The sequence below is a fragment of the Macaca fascicularis genome, chromosome 1, assembly GCF_037993035.2.
Source record: "Macaca fascicularis isolate 582-1 chromosome 1, T2T-MFA8v1.1".
NCBI lineage: Eukaryota > Metazoa > Chordata > Mammalia > Primates > Cercopithecidae > Macaca > Macaca fascicularis.
The window spans coordinates 39,906,888-39,921,069 of record NC_088375.1 but is presented as its reverse complement, the minus strand read 5'-3'; the positions used below and the strand labels follow the sequence as shown (position 1 = coordinate 39,921,069).

General features: G+C 46.6%; 1 protein-coding gene across 2 annotated transcripts; it reads left to right on the top strand.

The window, feature by feature from the left end:
* Window positions 1-4,819: 4,819 nt before the first annotated feature.
* On the top strand, window positions 4,820-13,667 carry GLUL (glutamate-ammonia ligase). 2 transcript variants are annotated; one of them, XM_045393607.2, is made up of 7 exons: window positions 4,820-4,931; window positions 7,842-8,020; window positions 9,281-9,442; window positions 10,172-10,318; window positions 10,679-10,806; window positions 11,010-11,209; window positions 11,837-13,667. In XM_045393607.2, the coding sequence occupies exons 2-7, from the start codon at window positions 7,855-7,857 to the stop codon at window positions 12,153-12,155; spliced, it is 1,122 nt and encodes a 373-aa protein (XP_045249542.1). In that variant the 5' UTR covers window positions 4,820-4,931; window positions 7,842-7,854; the 3' UTR covers window positions 12,156-13,667. The 2 variants fall into 2 exon arrangements, with proteins under 2 accessions (XP_045249542.1, XP_005540219.1); XM_005540162.5 differs by having other exon boundaries at window positions 4,820-6,103.
* The last annotated feature ends 515 nt before the right edge of the window (window positions 13,668-14,182 follow it).

Below are 14,182 nucleotides of genomic sequence, written 5' to 3'. Positions count from 1 at the left end.
AATAATTTTTTGATCAGAATGCTAAATTCCCTAAATTTTTTAATTAGCTTCAATAATGTTCCAATCTACAGAACAAAGATCTGTACAGTGTAAATTGAGAATAAAGGACTAAATGTATCTACAAAAACCTCAGATTCACAAAACAATGAAACCGGAGGCAGATTATCAGATGTGAAAAATGATCTCCAAAGAGACTTTCAAAGAGAATCTGTCCTACGGTGTTTTTTTTTTTTTTTTTTTTCTGATAATTTAGTTATTCACAAAGAAAATATATATTACGTGTCTGCTATACGGAAGTCACTGGGTAAGCACACCAAGATTGAGAGGGAAATGGTTGGTTCCTGTCCTCTGCACCTCCCTCAGTGAGGACTGTAGGAATTTCAGTATTTTAGAGATGGTGGCCCTGGAACAGATCACCCACAGACCAAAGAGACTAAAGGAAAGGGAATAGAAAAAGAACAGCACCTTGAAAGTTCATTAGGCTCTAAAATACTGCCCTCATGTGACTTCATCAAGTTATTATGATTTATCTAAGCTTCAGTTCCTCCTCTTTAAGATAGAATGATGTGAAGATCTAATTCTAGAATTGTAAGGCTTTAATTTTCTCAATAGGACATATTTCCCCATGTTGTTAACTAAGTTGAACTTCATTCTTCCCAACTTTCCACGTAATTTCCTGCTAGAGACATGATTCAGGGTAGAGCTCAAATAGACCCAAACCTTCCATCATAACATGCAGTTGGGGAAATGAAGCGTTCCTTGTATTTGACTGATTTCAGTAGGCATCCTACAAAACTCAAATCAGGCTAGAGATATGGCTGAGACTTGAATTTCCAATTTCCTGTCCTGAACTGAAAAATACCAAACAATCAAAGACTATAAAGAACAATTCCTCCATTCTCGATGCTAGTTATTGAACTGAAGTATAATGTAGTCTTTCCTTCTGTAACTGTATAAAGTGAAATTTGAAAGCTTTGCCAACTACAGCTTTTCCCTAAATTATGGTTTAAGAATAATGCTATCAAATTCCAGAGCTGTTTCATTTCTTCTTCATTTTTATTATTATTATTTTGATTTGGTTTAAGATTCTACTATGGTCCATTCTTTTGGAAAGAATTGATGTTGGTTTATTACATAATAATAATTTTTAAAAGAATATTATACAATTCTGGGTTGGGTTTCCAGGGTGTTCCCCAACGCTGAGTCTCAATTGTGTCTCTTTAACATGATTTAAAGGTCTCCCGGAATGCCTGTTGAAATCATTCATACGCAGGGAAAATTCCATTTCCTAAACAGAAAAGGTTTGTTCGGTGTGAACCCTACCCTAAATTTCGTGTCGAATGTGTACAAGGCAACCACAGAGGCCCTGGGAAGGCACTCCAGATCGCCAGGTAAAGGATTCCTTACTTGCAGAGTGAGAATGGACCCTTTAAAAAACAGAGACAGGGCCGGGTGCAGTGGCTCACGCCTGTAATCTCAGCACTTTGGGAGGCCAAGGCGGGCGGATCACAAGGTCAGGAGTTCAAGACAAGCCTGGCCAATATGCTGAACCCCGTCTCTACTAAAAATACCAAAAAATTAGCCGGCTATGGTGGCACACGCCTCTAATCCCAGCTACTCAGGAGGCTGAGGCAGGAGAATTGCTTGAACCCGTGAGGCAGAGGTTGCAGTGAGCGGAGGTTGCAGTGAGCCGAGATCGCGCCACTGCATCCAGCCTGGGCAACAGAGTGAGACTCTGTCTCAAAAAAGAAAAAAAAAGAGAGAAAAAGTTGTTTCCTAATAGAGATAAGATTTGGGGGTAGAGCAAAATCCTAATACAAAGCGTTTATTTCAGGCAGCAGAATAACATTGAAGAAATACTTTTAATCTCAGGCTATTTCTGCAGATTTGGAACAAAATCTTTCCCTGTAATTGCTCTCCCACTCCACCCACCCCTTGGACATGGCAATTCTACTCTAAGAGAGAAAAACATGACTTCAAAGCACATGCAATGGAACCCCTTGTCAGCACTGATACGGTGTGTACCAAGAAACAGAAAAGTTCATGGGTTCAAGCATTCTAATGCTCTTTTTATGGTGGGGGTGAAGAATGGGGGTGGGTGGCAATTTAGGGAAGAAGGGGAGGGAGAAGAAAGGGCAGCAGACACAGCAAAGTCAAACTGGATGAAACAGGCTGTTTTACTTTTAACTTCTCTAAAAGTACAGTCTGGGTTTCTGGGGGCGAACCAGTTAGGGGTTTTCTTCCGCTTTTACTTCTTGCCTATGCTCAAGCCTCCCTGGTCAGTTCTTGGACTCATCTGGGCCCTAATTTCGTCACTTTAAGTAAATGTGGGGTTGGCCGAGGAGGACAAGACCTCTTGTTCACTCCTGAAAGAGTCAGTGGTCATTATATAGGTATTACGTTCCTAACCTTACAAAGCGTGCCCCTGGTCACATGAATGGATCAAAGCAAATCCATTTCCATTATCAGAAAAGCAGCTCAAAGCACGTGTTCTCTTGATAGTGCCACAGTCACTTCTGTATGGTTAACAAATACCATTTATTGAACACTCACCCTGGACACTACTGCGGGATATGACAATGAATAAACTGCTCAATGAGGTCAAGACATCTAGCAAGGGAAGCAGGCACTCAAATGGCAGAAACACTGTAAGCCTGCAGAACTGGACTCCCACCTTACCATTCCGTTCTCTGTTATGTTTGCCATCCCCACCTCAGGTGCTGGTGGTGTGTGCAGCAGAGGCTCTGGCTTATGGTTTGGTAGTTTGGTATCTGGAAATGATTAAAAACATCTTGTAAAATAAAAACGTCACTTTTCTCCTCCTTTGCTTCCCTTCCTCAACCATTTAAACTCACACCTTTACAGAAAGAAATGAAGACCGCACACTGTGTTACCAAGGTTAAGTCCAGTTCGATACAATGAATGGTAAAGCATTACACTGAGTCAGAAAAGTTGTATTCAAAAGTCGCTACAGGGAAAGAAAGAATCCAGTCACCTCAGATTATAGAACTTGGCCTATGATAATTATAATTGCTCTTTTCTAAACATTTAGGATGCACCAGGGACTACTCAATCTCTTCTGCATGTACTATCACAATTAATCCTTTTATAAGGTAACAATTATTACCCCTCTTTTATTATAGACAAAACAACAGGCTTCATGTGGCTAGTGATTTGGTATGAAGGGAAAGCCTGGATTTGAACCTAGGTTTGCCTGACCTGCAGCCGTGCCTGTAGCCACCACAATGGAATGCTTCAAGGGGAGGCACTGAAATTTAACGAGGAATTTGTAAGGCAACCTACACAATCCAAAATGTCACCAGTCTGAAACATCCCAAAAACCCCTGTTTGAGATGAATGCTGCATCTGTCATTTAAAAGTACTACAGTGTTATACACTCTTAAAGGAAAGGGTGTTGACCAAAGAAGCCAAGTTATGTGTATGTGGTCGCAGGCAACATTTCTTTTCCATATTTGCGGTACAAAACAACCAGAAGAACAAACTTCTTCCCTTCCTCTTCCAAAGGCACTGGAAACATAAATTCTTGCTCTTTAAACTGAAAGAAGCAATAAAAGCTGGACACCATCAGGTAGATTTCAGGCACTAAAAACAAAACGATCGAGTAACAGTACGGATAGCAATATCTACCTACCTACCTATCTACCTATGTTGTGTCTCTAGGTACACATATAATTATTGTGCATCTGCTGACAAACATCCATTTCAAGATTGTGTTCACATACACATTTTCCCAACCATCACGGCAAGCTGAGAGGAGAGGTATGTATTCCCATTTTCCAGATTAACAAGAAGCCGCACTTGATAAAGCAAAACCAGGGAGAATTCGTTTAAGACATTTCTTGACAATTCCTGGACTTCGAAAGGGGCAAGTGAACACCTCGATTTCCTTTCGGCTGCTCAGGGGGCAGTCTGCACACAGAATTTCAAATCTAGTGGGCGGCTCCACAGATCGTTTTCGATGACCACTTTATTTTGCAGATGAGGAAACTTGGGCCCTGAGAGACCTGCCTAGGGTCTGGCCAGCGGTATGACACAGGTCTCCAGACTTAGTTTCTACCGCTCTCCAGAATCCTCTGTGAAATTAGAGACACAGCACGTTGATTTCAAATGTGAAATGGCAGAGTTCTGTTTATTTCCCCAGAGCCAACAGAGCCGGAGCGGGCGGCTCTTCCAGGCTTTGGGAACCCGGACCCGTCCCCAGGCCCAAGCGGCACCCACGCTAGCCCAGGCCCGCCCAAGGTTCCCCCGGGTCCCGCGGCCCGCGCTCCCTCTCAAGCTAACCCCTGCCCGCGGGAAGCGGGGTTCGGAGGCTCCCTCGCAACAAAAGGCTAAATTCGGTTTCCCTGGTTCCGCATTTCCCCAGGGAGCTCTCCTCGTAAAACTATTGCCCGTAAAGACTGCAGGGCAGAGGTCCAGGGCGCTTTGCTGGGAGCCTCGGGGCCCCGGGCTGGGGGCCGTCGGGCGGCACCTGGCGGGCCAGCGAGCGGGCGGGCGGGCGGCGAGCGAAGGCTTCCCGGCCTGGCAGCAGCTCGCCCCTCCGCCCTCCGCCCTCCGCCCTCCCGGCTCCGCTCCCCTCCCCCACGCCGCCCTGCCCCTCCCCCACGCCCCTTTCTCTTTCTTTCTTTCCCAGCTCGCTTGCCCCCACCCCAGCGGCGCCCGCCGGGCTCCTCGCCCAATGGCCGCGGGGCCGGGGAATGCATCAGCTGATCGGCCCGGGCTCCCGGCCGCTGGGAGCCAATCAGGGCACCGGGGGCGGCCCCCGGCCGCGGATAAAGGGTGCGGGGCCGCGACCGGCCTTGCAGAGTCGAGAGTGGGAGAAGAGCGAAACGTGTGAGCAGCACTACGGCCTCCTCTCCTCCTAACCTCGCTCTCGCGGCCTGCCTTTACCCGCCCGCTTGCTCGGCGCCCAGGTAAGCCCCCGGACGGCCCGGTGGCACCCAAGCGACACGCACCGCCCCTGCTACCCCGCGAGGCGCGCCACCCAGCCTCTTTTTTCGGCCGCCTGCCCCTCCAGTCCCAGCCCTACGCTGCGGCCTCTCTGGCCCGGGCCTGAGGTCCGGCTCCAGTCCTCCTCCCGCGTGCTTCCGCCGCCGATGGCTTGGACCCTCCGGGGCTGGCGCTGGTGGGGCGCGTCGTTGGCCAGGCTCTGGGAAGGGCGGGGTGAGTTGTTTTGATCTTCTTTTCACTACTTGCGGCCCAAGCGCCGCCCCTGGAGGCCTTTGGGCTGGCCCGCGCCCTGGGGCTCACAGTGGTATTTGCGCTGTGGATGGAGTGGCGGTGCGGTCCCCTGCAGACCGCAAACAAGGCGCTTGGTTGGCGCGGGCGCCTCGCTGCTTTCCTCGTGGTGGGGCAGTCGTCGTGGTTCTGGCGATCGTTGAGACGCCTCGATTGCGGCGTGTAACAGTGAGCGTTGTTTGCGCGGCCGGCTCCCGCCTCGGGGTCCCGGGGGCCTTCCAGTGTGACCGAACAATGGAGAGCCCGGGCCTCGGCGCAGTCGGTGGAGAAGCTGGGCCGGGCGGAGGCAGCAGCAGCGCGCGGTCCCTCCGGCCTGCGCCCCCACCCTCCCCGGGGACCCCGCAACCCCTCGGCTGTGGGGTATGGCCACCTCCGTGAGGCCCTGAGATTCAGACGGGGGCCCGAGGGGCGGGGCGCCCGCTTTAGGGACATTTCAGTGGGAAGGGTCTGCTCTCAAAGTGGATAATTACAACTCCCTCGGGGGCGGGAAGCGGGGATCCTCCCCCAGCCGCAAGTTCACGAAGAAAGCAACCAATGAAAATTATGAAGACGACGAGAAGTCAGACTCCTCCGGGTCGCCCTCCAACTGTTTCGGCTTCGTCGCCTACTCCGTGAACTCCGGGGAGAAATCTCGAGTCAAGATTAAGACCTTAACCCACCAACCGGCCTGTTTCGACACCCCCCGGGCCGACCGCTGTGTGTCCCCTTCGACATCGCCCTCGCCCAGAAAGCTCCGGTGCTTGGACCAGCTCGAGTCTGAGAAAGAGGAGAGGCGCGAACGCCACTCCAAAAAGAGAAGGGCTAAGGAGGGCAACCCTAACAATACGCTTGACTTTCTGTGGCTGGGGTGAGTGAGGGGGCAGGGAGGACGACCCCGGAGTTGGTGAGAGCTGCAGAAACGGCTAAAAGCTTCAGAATCCATTCCCCCCACATAAACTTGGCGCCACGGCAGCAGCAGTTGATAGAGTGCTGGCATCCAACTGGCTCACGGAAAAGAGCAGGAGATCCGAAACAGGCTTAGGACAAAGTGTGCATGATATTGGTGGTGTAACAGGTTGGAGAGGACAGCTGAGAAATTGGGTTGTAGCTTTTTTTTCTTTTTTTTTCCCCCACCGACAGAGTCTCGATCTGTCGCCCAGGCTGGAGTGCAGTGGTGCAAGCTCCCGGCTTACTGCAACCTCTACCTCTAGGGTTCAGGCGATTCTCCTGTGTCAGCTTCCCGAGTAGCTGGGATTACAGGCGGGCACCACCAGGCCCGGCTAATTTTTGTATTTTTAAGAGAGACTGGGTTTCACCATGTTGGCCAGACTGGTCTCGAACTCCTTACCTCAGGTGATCCGCCCGCCTAGGTGGGTTGTAGTTTTTAGCGGGAGCTGAAGGGTTCTGGGACGGAGGTGGGAAGTAGGATTTGGCCGACTGAATCTTCTAGAGGCAATATTGGGGTGTTGGTCTTCCCCAAGGGGAAGGGTGGTGAGGCTGTCAGAGGGAGAAGCAGTTATGTTTTCAGCTGGGCAAACATGGACGGTTGCCCATAGAAACTTTGCCACTGTACTTCAGAACGTTGCCCTAGTCGTTGGAGGAGAACAATGTGTTCCCTTTCTAGCCATCCTGGGCCACGGAGGGAGGAACGTTTCCTCTTCGGCTGTTGTGGCTTCAGAATTTCTGTTCTTTCAGAGGTTTTGTGGTAGTGGTTGGCAGTTATTAGTATGCCTCATGGCTTTTAAAATTCCAGATCTTTTTGATTTCGAAGTGGAAATTTCCTAATTACTTGAAGTCTTCTTGTGGAATTCCATAATGTTGTGATTCTTGCTCACTATCTTAAGTGAAACTTTGCATGAGACCTATGGAAAGTATGGCAGCATGCCCCTTAGAATCTGGTTTGAATCAGCTTTTGTTGTAGGAAACTGCTAGCCTTTAAAAAAAAAAAATATTGTAACCTTGTTTCATCCTCAAATCTAAATGTGTAGTGGGTTTTCTTTTGGTGGGGAGTGGCTGTGGGTTTCAGTTAAGACCACAGCTAGGATGAAAGGCAAAGAGAAAAACAGAAACCTTGGAAGCCAAGCCTGTTCTGTGGCTGGATTTTACTTGTATTGGAAGAAGTTCTATGTTTTGTAAATTTGTGTATTGGTTTGGTTTGTTTCCTCTGATAGATTAGTATTTGGATAGTTTAGTGTTACCTCAGCTACACTGAAGGAATAGACAGTCCTCACAAGTGTAAGTTCCAACTTGGAAGCCTGGGATCTGCAGTAGCTGTGGAACTTAAGCCTTTGAGCTCCGAGATGCAAGAGGCATTGAGTTACTACCAAGGGCCTGATCTTTTCTTTAGCAGGCATCTGTGTTAATTGCTTCAAAAGGTGGTGATCAGTTTTACAGTCTATTATAAAGGAGATTTTCGCCTACTATAAAACTAATCCCCCTGAAAGAGTGAGTAAACATAACTTTCTGTGCGTTGACTTCCACAGGGGAAGGAGTTGGCACTTATACCTTGATTCACAACTTTTGATTCAGTTGTCCCTCTGAAGCCATTTTTGCAGGAGATCAGTTTGGAGTGGGCGTTAACAATGTTATTTTTTCTCTCTCTCCAGAACACCTTCCACCATGACCACCTCAGCAAGTTCCCACTTAAATAAAGGCATCAAGCAGGTGTACATGTCCCTGCCTCAGGGTGAGAAAGTCCAGGCCATGTATATCTGGATCGATGGTACTGGAGAAGGACTGCGCTGCAAGACCCGGACCCTGGACAGTGAGCCCAAGTGTGTGGAAGGTGAGACAGCAATGTGGAGTGGAGCACACGCTGGGTGGGATCTGCAGAGGGGTGGGCCTTTGACTCAGCCTCTGGATTAGGCCTCTTTATTCTGTTTGTAAAGCTTTTCTAAGGCAGGGCTTTCCAGACTTCATTCAGTCAACATTAAGCTCCTACACTGCCTCAAAGCAGAGCAACAATGGAACCCTTTATTTAAATGGAATTGTGCATGTAGGCCAGTGTATTGAAGAAAAACTACGTCTGGTTTATGGAGAGTTGGCATGGGGCTTAGAGACTGCCGACCTGGGCATCCCCACTTACCTGACTCTAAGGCACCCTCAGAAAACCACTGCTCTAACCTGAGAATGCCATCTAGTTTACAAACTCTTAGAAAACTGTGCTTAATACTCACATCACTGGGCTTCTAGATGTGAAGCAAATGCTCTAAAATGGTTTTCAAATAGGACTGATTTTTAGTTGATGGCACTTTTGGAAATTCTTAAACTGTCTTAATTGCTTATCCCTCTAGGAGCTACAGTTAGATTATAGTTGTGACCTTCATTTTTCAGTCTAAAACAAGCCATAGTCTTCCCTCTTCCAGAAAGGGGCCAAGTATCACCTCCTACCTAATTTAGGATAGCTTTTTGAATAAGTGAATGATCATAATACAAAGCCTATATTGTGTACTTGTTATGTGGCAGATAGTTCACAGACACTGAAGATACAAAGTGAGAGTCTGGTCTCTGCCTTCAGAGAACTCAGTCAGCTAGAGAGACAAAGCAGTCTTTAAAACAGTGGGAAAGGTGGATAGGTAATAAGGGAACATCCTTGAGTAAGTCATCTTTCTAGGATTGTCTGTTCCCTCATCTATAAAATAAGGACATTACTTGCCAGAATACACTGGGGGCATGAGAAGAAGGAAGCGACACATTGCCTAATGGAAGAATCAGAATCCTTCACTATCTCAGTATTTTAAGTGACTGATAGGCTGGTAATGGTAACAGAATGCTTCAGTTTGTCTCCTGGAAGACATTTGGGAAGGGAGTGTCTGATGTATTTAAGGAAGTGGTACAGTGGTCTTACTTGGAACTCAGATAGGAAGGGCTGTAGGATCAGGTACAGGTGCCAGGGTATACATATTAATGATGGCATTTATGCCTTAATAACTTCCTGGAAAAGAGATCTTTAGAGATGGGAAGGTGAGTGAAGGGCTGGCTGTATTTGCATTGCTTGGAAAGCTCCTGTACGTTTTAAATGTAATTTTCCCTCTTTTTGCCCCAGAGTTGCCTGAGTGGAATTTCGATGGCTCTAGTACTTTACAGTCTGAAGGTTCCAACAGTGACATGTATCTCGTGCCTGCTGCCATGTTTCGGGACCCCTTCCGTAAGGACCCGAACAAGCTGGTGTTGTGTGAAGTTTTCAAGTACAATCGAAGGCCTGCAGGTATGTATAGCACAGCTATAGATTCCTCTCCTCAATCTGTAAATGCTGTGAAGGGGAGGGAGGAGACATTCTGCAATCAGTATTGGGAAGACTAGGCTATTTCATGACTGTTTTAAGAATCTGAGTGATTGAGCCTCTTCCCTGAACTTCTCCTTTGAGGAAGAGATAATATGGCCCATCTTTCTATGGTCTTGTCTGTTGGTAGCATAAAATAGCATTTGATTTGTCCAGATCTGTTTGCCGGTCTTGGAGTCCCCAGTAACAGCCCTCCTGCCTGGAATGTAGGCCAGGACAAATGTAAACCAATGGACAAATGATTCTCAAAAACTATAGAATGGCTCCAAGTGCCTGAGAAATGAAGAATAAATCTAACAACCAGAAGCAGCTGTCTTGTGAATAGAGGGTTAAGTGCCTGGCATTTGGTGCTTGGGAGGTGGCCAGAATGCAGATAAGGTGAAAGTTGCCCTGTTCTAAATCCATTCTCATGTGACTTGGTTGTAACTGAGTTTAGTTAAAACTGAAGTCTTGCAGAGTCTTCCTACAGATGTACAGTTATAGCTTCTCTCATTTTTCTGACTCAGTGACTCAGTGATCCCAAGAAGGCCTATACTGGGTCATTTCAGCCCATAGTGCACACCTCAGTTGTATAGAATCCAAAGACTGTTCTCCCATCAGCATCGGTATTCAGCATCAGATCCCTGATGGCGTATTGTTCACTCTTTTTTCTAGAGACCAATTTGAGGCACACCTGTAAACGGATAATGGACATGGTGAGCAACCAGCACCCCTGGTTTGGCATGGAGCAGGAATATACCCTCATGGGGACAGATGGGCACCCCTTTGGTTGGCCTTCCAACGGCTTCCCGGGGCCCCAGGGTAAGTCTTCTTGAGTTAGAGGTGAAATTCCCAGAAGTGTCTTAACTGTTCCAGAATGCCCCTTCCCAGGGATGGGAGTGACTTTCTGAATAAGAAGCAAAATAATACAGTAAAGGCGAAACAGCCCTCATATCACCAAAGTCCAAAAATGGATATAAATGTATAAAGTAAGGTTTTAGGGGGAAGCTTTGGCCCCACAGGTGAAGAGGAACTCCCCTGTTGCCCCTCCCCTGCCCTGTACCTACAGATGAAGGCAAGGATAGTGATTCAAGAGGGCAAGGCTTAAGGGCCTTCTGATCTCTGACTTTGGGATTCTCTGGATTTCTTGACTCTTAGCGTTTTGTCTTGATGCTTTTGTAGGTCCATATTACTGTGGTGTGGGAGCAGACAGAGCCTATGGCAGGGACATCGTGGAGGCCCATTACCGGGCCTGCTTGTATGCTGGAGTCAAGATTGCGGGGACTAATGCCGAGGTCATGCCTGCCCAGGTAAATATAGCTCCAGTCCATCAATGATGAAGGGCAGGTAGGTGCATATAGGACTTTTGCTAGTAAGGGCTGCTGATACACCACTCACTAACCCAAAACCTAAGAATGGGTTGGAGTAGAGGTGAGAAGAGAACAGGTTTAGGAGCTTCTGAGTTGGAGTGAGCAGTTGGCTTTGTTTTAATGGCCAAGCTTCTCGTTTCTAGTGGGAATTTCAAATTGGACCTTGTGAAGGAATCAGCATGGGAGATCATCTCTGGGTGGCCCGTTTCATCTTGCATCGTGTGTGTGAAGACTTTGGAGTGATAGCAACCTTTGATCCTAAACCCATTCCTGGGAACTGGAATGGTGCAGGCTGCCATACCAACTTCAGCACCAAGGCCATGCGGGAGGAGAATGGTCTGAAGTGAGTACCTTCTGCTGGGGCCATCTTTAATCTCCTGTGGCAGAAAACTTGGGAAGAGACTTATCAATCTCTCAGCAAAGTCTCCTTTGCAGGATGACTTGCAAATATTTACCAGAGTTAAGTAAACTTGACTTCTCAGTCTGGACATACCTTAGCTGTTGACACTTCAAATTCTCATTTTGTTCCTATTTGAAAAATACCAAGTAATACTTCTGATTCACAGTGATAATTATTATATAAATTATAACAAATAATTATTAGTCATATATCATTATATAAACACATTGATATATAATATATATTTGTGACATATATATGTCGTGACAGGGAAAAGTTGACAAATTCATGCATTTGAAAATCTTTTAGAACTAAATTAGTTAATAATACAGGCATGTGGATAAGCTTAATGCTTATGAGGGGGAGAAAGTTTCAAATGATTGGTCTTTTCAACAAATACTTTCTACTGCTTGTCGGGCACTGTTCTGACCACTGAGACACACAGGTAAGAAGACGAAGCCACTGCCTTCATGAAGTGTTTGTACCACTGGTATCATATTTTGGTGCACTTCATTCTTGGCTCCATACCTGGAGACAAGGTTGGACTGCCATCTTTTCTGTTTCTTCTAGGTACATCGAGGAGGCCATTGAGAAACTAAGCAAGCGGCACCAGTACCACATCCGCGCCTATGATCCCAAGGGAGGCCTGGACAATGCCCGACGCCTAACTGGATTCCATGAAACCTCCAACATCAACGACTTTTCTGCTGGTGTAGCCAATCGTAGCGCCAGCATACGCATTCCCCGGACTGTTGGCCAGGAGAAGAAGGGTTACTTTGAAGACCGTCGCCCCTCTGCCAACTGTGACCCCTTTTCGGTGACAGAAGCCCTCATCCGCACGTGTCTTCTCAATGAAACCGGCGATGAGCCCTTCCAGTACAAAAACTAAGTGGACTAGACCTCTAGCTGTCAAGCCCCTCCTAGTTCTTCATCCCACTCCAACTCTTCCCCCTCTCCCAGTTGTCCCAATTGTAACTCAAAGGGTGGAATATTAAGGTCGTTTTTCTCATTCCTTGTGCCCAGTTAATCTTGCTTTCTTTGTTTGGCTGGGATAGAGATGGGTCAAGTTATTAATTTCTTCACACCTACCCTCCTTTTTTTCCCTATCACTGAAGCTTTTTAGTGCATTAGTGGGGAAGAGGGTGGGGAAACATAACCACTGCTTCCATTTAATGGGGTGCACCTGTCCAATAGGCATAGCTATCCGGACAGAACACGTTTGCAGGAGGGGGACTTTTCTTCGAGGTAGCTGAAAGGGGAAGACCTGACTTCCTCTGGTTAGGTTAGGACTTGCCCTTGTGGTGGAAACTTTTCTTAAGAAGTTATAACCAACTTTTCTATTAAAAGTGGGAATTAGGAGAGAAGGTAGGGGTTGGGAATCAGAGAGAATGGCTTTGGTCTCTTGCTTGTGGGACTAGCCTGGCTTGGGACTAAATGCCCTGCTCTGAACACGAAGCTCAGCATAAACTGATGGATATCCCTACCTTGAAAGAAGAAAAGGTTCATGTTGCTTGGTCCTTGATTTATCACACAAAGCAGAATAGTATTTTTATATTTAAATGTAAAGACAAAAAATTATATGTATGGTTTTGTGGATTATGTGTGTTTTGCTAAAGGAAAAAACCATCCAGGTCACGGGGCACCAGATTTGTGACGAATAGTCCGGATTAGAAACCAAGCATCTCCTTTTGAGTAGGGAGTGAGGGAGGTGGTGCTTAGAAAGATGGTGCTCTGGGGTTAGGTCCTCATGACCACTTCTGGGTTTCTGCCCTGCCCACCCTCTGGAGAAGGTGGGCACTGGATTAGTTAACACGTTTCTAGCAGTCACTTGATCTCTGTGGCTTTGGTTTAAAAGACAGACACTTGTCCACATGGGTTTAGAGATAAGAGTTGGCTGGTCAACTTGAGCATGTTACTGACAGAGGGGGTATTGGGGTTATTTTCTGGTAGGAACAGCATGTCACTAAAGCAGGCCTTTTGATATTAAATTTTTTAAAAAGCAAAATTATAGAAGTTTAGATTTTAATCAAATTTATAGGGTTTCTAGGTAATTTTTACAGAATTGCTTGTTTGCTTCAGCTGTCTCCTACCTCTGCTCTTGGAGGAGATGGGGACAGGGCTGGAGTCAAAACACTTGTAATTTTGTATCCTGATGTCTTTGTTAAGACTGCTGAGGAATTATTTTTTTTCTTTTATAATAAGAAATAAACCCCACCTTTATTCCTTCATTTCATCTACCGTTTTCTGGTTCTTATGTTGGCTGTGGCAGGCCAGCTATGGTTTTCTCTTGTCATGACAACTTCTAATTGGCATGTACAGTATGTTCAAAGTCAAATAACTCCTCATTGTAAACAAACTGTGTAACTGCCCAAAGGAGCACTTATAAATCAACCTAACATAAGATCTCTCTGATGTGTTCGTGGTTCTTTCAAATCCCCATGTACCATTATATTCCTTTATTTCCTAAAACAGGCAAAATAAGCTCAAGTTTATATACTCTGAGTTTTTAAAACACTGGAGTGATGTTGCTGACCAGTCCTTTCCTGTACCTCTCTAGCTTGGGTATTTGGGACTACTGGGATTAAGTTTTTCACCTAGACTTAATAACACACAATCTTGGCATTTCCTAGCCTAGAGTTTTATAGCAGGGTACAACCCCCACTCCTCCCCATTCTGTGCTCCCCTGAGTTTGGTTTTGGCTTACCATAACATTGTTTTGACCATTCCTGGCCTAATAGCCTAAAATACTTAATGTATGATTAACTGGCTTTATAATTTCTACTATCTGTTGTCAGTGATTCTTTTAAGTAACATATTAGCTACCCTGCTTCACTGGTTGAAGCCTTCCAAGGCTGGCCATGCCCTAGGCATGAGCTCGTCCTTGGGTGTATCTTGCCTTGCAGGAAGACCAGTGGA

Excerpts from the sequence above, each read along its gene's own strand:
- GLUL (XM_045393607.2), top strand. The coding sequence starts at position 7,855 with ATGACCACCTCAGCAAGTTCCCACTTAAATAAAGGCATCAAGCAGGTG. Across the intron at positions 9,443-10,171 it reads GTACAATCGAAGGCCTGCAG|AGACCAATTTGAGGCACACC; the intron begins GTATGTATAGCA and ends TCTTTTTTCTAG. Across the intron at positions 10,319-10,678 it reads CGGCTTCCCGGGGCCCCAGG|GTCCATATTACTGTGGTGTG; the intron begins GTAAGTCTTCTT and ends ATGCTTTTGTAG.